The 3456-nt window shown below is 45.6% G+C and overlaps 2 protein-coding genes across 2 annotated transcripts; both read left to right on the top strand.

The window, feature by feature from the left end:
* The first annotated feature begins 15 nt into the window (after window positions 1-15).
* LOC118477634 (fibrinogen C domain-containing protein 1-A-like) lies at window positions 16-1161 on the top strand. The gene is made up of 3 exons (XM_035969591.1): window positions 16-23; window positions 79-85; window positions 553-1161. Exons 1-3 carry the CDS (start codon window positions 16-18, stop codon window positions 925-927), a joined length of 390 nt encoding a protein of 129 aa, XP_035825484.1. The 3' UTR covers window positions 928-1161.
* A 412-nt stretch (window positions 1162-1573) lies between these two features.
* On the top strand, window positions 1574-2496 carry LOC101844995 (ryncolin-4). Its single transcript, XM_035969590.1, has 2 exons — window positions 1574-1768; window positions 2122-2496. The coding sequence occupies exons 1-2, from the start codon at window positions 1574-1576 to the stop codon at window positions 2494-2496; spliced, it is 570 nt and encodes a 189-aa protein (XP_035825483.1).
* Window positions 2497-3456: the final 960 nt, after the last annotated feature.

Here is a 3456-nt window from a genome sequence, read left to right as displayed (position 1 = left end):
CCGCGTCAAATCACGATGTATCTGTAACTGTGACATAGCTGCAGATTGGTGTCTGTGTTAAAACCCACGTATCTACAGGACATTTGTGAGCCAGCGTGGTGGAATCAGGCTCTCGTCAAAAAAATCAAAGTGAAGAAACTGGCATTTTTGCGCATGCTTGGAAATTTTTATCAATTTTTTTTATTTGCTCAACACCTTTCAGGCCCATTAAAGAATTCAATTTTGTTTGGATTTGTATGAAAAACGTTGGTTAAAGGCATAAAAAATATAAATTTTCAGTTACCACAGGCTCTTAAGCTAAGGAAATAACTAATCTTTGGCGGCCATCTTCTCACTAATTTTACCTCTGAAATCAGGTGACCCCCACCTCCTTCATTTGCAAATATCTCAACATGTATTCAAAATAAATGAATACTTTTGTCATCCAAATAAAGACAGGTGAACAAGCTTGACGATGATACCAATAACTCTACATGTCCAAAAATTGACGAGAGCCTGATTCCACCACGCTGCCTCACATTTGTTTTTTATTTCTCATGTTCTCATCACCAGGGGAGATATGAGCTGAGATTTGATTTCACTTACGAGGGAGTCGACTACAACGCCACCTATGACACCTTTGGGCTGTCTGGAGAATCAGAAAATTACAAACTTAGGATATTTGACTTTTCCGGTAATGTGTGGAACGAGATGAGTTATAACAATGGCGCCCAGTTCTCAACCAAGGACCGTGACAACGACGGGTCAGATATCAGCTGTGCCTACTACCAGCACGGGGGTTGGTGGTTCAATGCCTGCAGTAGCGTGAACTTCAACGGCCGCTGGGCCAGCAGGGAGAACTGGAAAGGCATGAGGTGGAGCAGCGTCACGGGGAACGCCGCCTCTGTCTCCTTCAGCGAGATAAAGATAAGACCCCTGGCCAAGTAACGGCGTAATGCTTAGTCTTCAGGGGGAGGGGGCATTCATCGCTAGGACCATAGGCTCAGCTCCTTGGCTTTGTCATCCACAGAGTGTCCACGGTACCGATTCCTTGTCCTTGTTCCCATTTCTCTGCTGCACAGTCTGGACATGGCTGGATGGTGCCTCTATAAATAGATTATTGATGAGGGTGCCTCTATAAATAGATTATTGATGAGGGTGCCCATCTATGCTCGACGAGGAATTTATAATTGCTGTTTTTCTATTACTTCTATTCCTTTTGTCTCTTCGGGGCAGTTCTAAAGCCGTGGACGGAGTCCCCCACTAGGACACTTGGCCCAGAGAAAATCTTTGGGAGGACAGAAACATTGAGCCCAAACTTAGAAGTGAACCTGTCAAGTCCGCGTCAAATCTCGATGTATCTGTAACTGTGACATAGCTGCAGATTGGTGTCTGTGTTAAAACCCACGTATCTACAGGACATTTGTTTTTAATTTCCTCATGTTCTCATCACCAGGGGAGATATGAGCTGAGATTTGATTTCACTTACGAGGGAGTCGACTACAACGCCACCTATGACACCTTTGTGCTGTCTGGAGAATCAGAAAATTACAAAATTGGGATATTTGACTTTTCCGGTAATGTGAGGAACGAGATGGCTTTTAACGATGGTGCTCAGTTCTCAACCAAGGACCGTGACAACGACGGGTCAGATATCAGCTGCGCCTACTTCCAGCACGGGGGTTGGTGGTTCAATGCCTGCAGTAGCGTGAACTTCAACGGCCGCTGGGCCAGCAGGGAGAGCTGGAAAGGCATGAGGTGGAGCAGCGTCACGGGGAACGCCGCCTCTGTCTCCTTCAGCGAGATAAAGATAAGACCCCTGGCCAAGTAACGGCGTGACCAGCGACATGAAGATAAGACCCCTGGACAAGTAACGGCGTGACCAACGACATGAAGATAAAACTCCTGGACAAGTTCTAAAGCCGTGAACGTAGGCCCCCACTAGGACACTCGCCCGATAGAAAATCTTTGAGAGGACAAAAACATTGGGACAAAATTTAGATTCGAACTTGTAGCGCCCGCTTCAAATCGAGACTTATCTCTAACTGTGACATACGCTCGTAGCTACTGATTTGTGACTGTGTTAAAACCCACATATCTACAGGACATTTGATTTTAAATTCCTCATGTTCTCATCACCAGGGGAGATTCGAGCTGAGATTTGATTTCACTTACCAGGGATACGACTACTACGCCACCTACGACACATTTGTGCTGTCCGGAGAATCAGAAAATTACAAATTTTGGACATCCGGATTTGACGGCAATGTGTGGAACGTCATGGCTTTTAACAATGGCGCCTCTTTCTCAACCAAAGACCGTGACAACGACGGGTCAGATATCAGCTGCGCCTACTACCAGCACGGGGGTTGGTGGTTCGATGCTTGTAGCAGAGTCAACCTCAACGGCCGCTGGGCCAGCAAGGAGGACTGGAAGGGCATGAGGTGGAGCAGCGTCACGGGGAACGCCGCCTCTGTCTCCTTCAGCGAGATGAAGATAAGACCCCTGGACAAGTAACGGCGTGACCAGCGACATGAAGATAAGACCCCTGGACAAGTAACGGTGTGACCAACGACATGAAGATAAGACCCCTGGACAAGTAACGGCGTGACCAGCGACATGAAGATAAGACCCCTGGACAAGTAACGGCGTGACCAGCGACATGAAGATAAGACCCCTGGACAAGTAACGGCACCACCACACCCAATACTCCATCCCTTGATTCTCTGTTTAAATGTATGCTTGTCTGCCTGTTAGCTTTTGTTTGAGGGGACAATTAAGACACAGAAAAAGCAACATCAAACAAATCTTGGGGGGCTCTTGTAAAAACAGACTGATACTGAAACCCATTTTGCGTTCCTCTCACCTCCTTAATGACATAGCACAGAAACAACGTTCAGAAAAGGAATAAATATTCGATTGATAAAGTTAGAAAATAGATAATAAAATGCAGCTTCAAATTAAGTGTGAAAGCGATGAAATGTCACAATTTTCGATGACAAAACTGAAGTTTAAAAACAACCCCCCCCCCAAAAAAAACCAGGGGAAAGGGGGGGGGGGGGTCCGATGTTCAGTGAAAAAAGTTCGCTCCTCTTTTTACAAAGTCATGCGCGCTGCAAAACACCGAAAAGGCGAATAAATACGCTGACGAATATTATGACAGTTTATCTTTAGTCTTGGTGACAAATTGCAGTTTGAACTAAGAGTACCACCTGTGACTGATCTGCGATAGAAATCCTAATTTTTCTTGAAAAGGAAAGTTTGTTAGAAATAAACAAAAACGAGATATTCAGAGGCTTCGTTTAATTTGAAAGACTTCTCTGATGCAGACAAACAAACGCCGGGGAACCCCCTGCTATAAATAACTCAAACCCAACCTGTGATGATCCAGTCTCAATGTTTTGGTCTCAAGTTCAAATCTAATTTGGCCGTCACATTCCCAATGTTCACAGAGGGCACCCCCCACCTGTCCCCCCC

The sequence above is a fragment of the Aplysia californica genome, unplaced genomic scaffold, assembly GCF_000002075.1.
Source record: "Aplysia californica isolate F4 #8 unplaced genomic scaffold, AplCal3.0 scaffold00161, whole genome shotgun sequence".
In the NCBI taxonomy this organism is placed as follows: domain Eukaryota; kingdom Metazoa; phylum Mollusca; class Gastropoda; order Aplysiida; family Aplysiidae; genus Aplysia; species Aplysia californica.
The sequence above is the reverse complement of the archived record's forward strand: the minus strand, read 5'-3'. Positions and strand labels throughout refer to the sequence as shown.

What these genes read in the sequence shown, in the direction of transcription:
- LOC101844995 (XM_035969590.1), top strand. Translation starts at nt 1,574, where the DNA reads ATGGCTTTTAACGATGGTGCTCAGTTCTCAACCAAGGACCGTGACAAC. An exon ending in TCACGGGGAACGCCGCCTCT is followed by an intron (nt 1,769 to 2,121) that starts GTCTCCTTCAGC and finishes TCTCATCACCAG; the next exon opens with GGGAGATTCGAGCTGAGATT.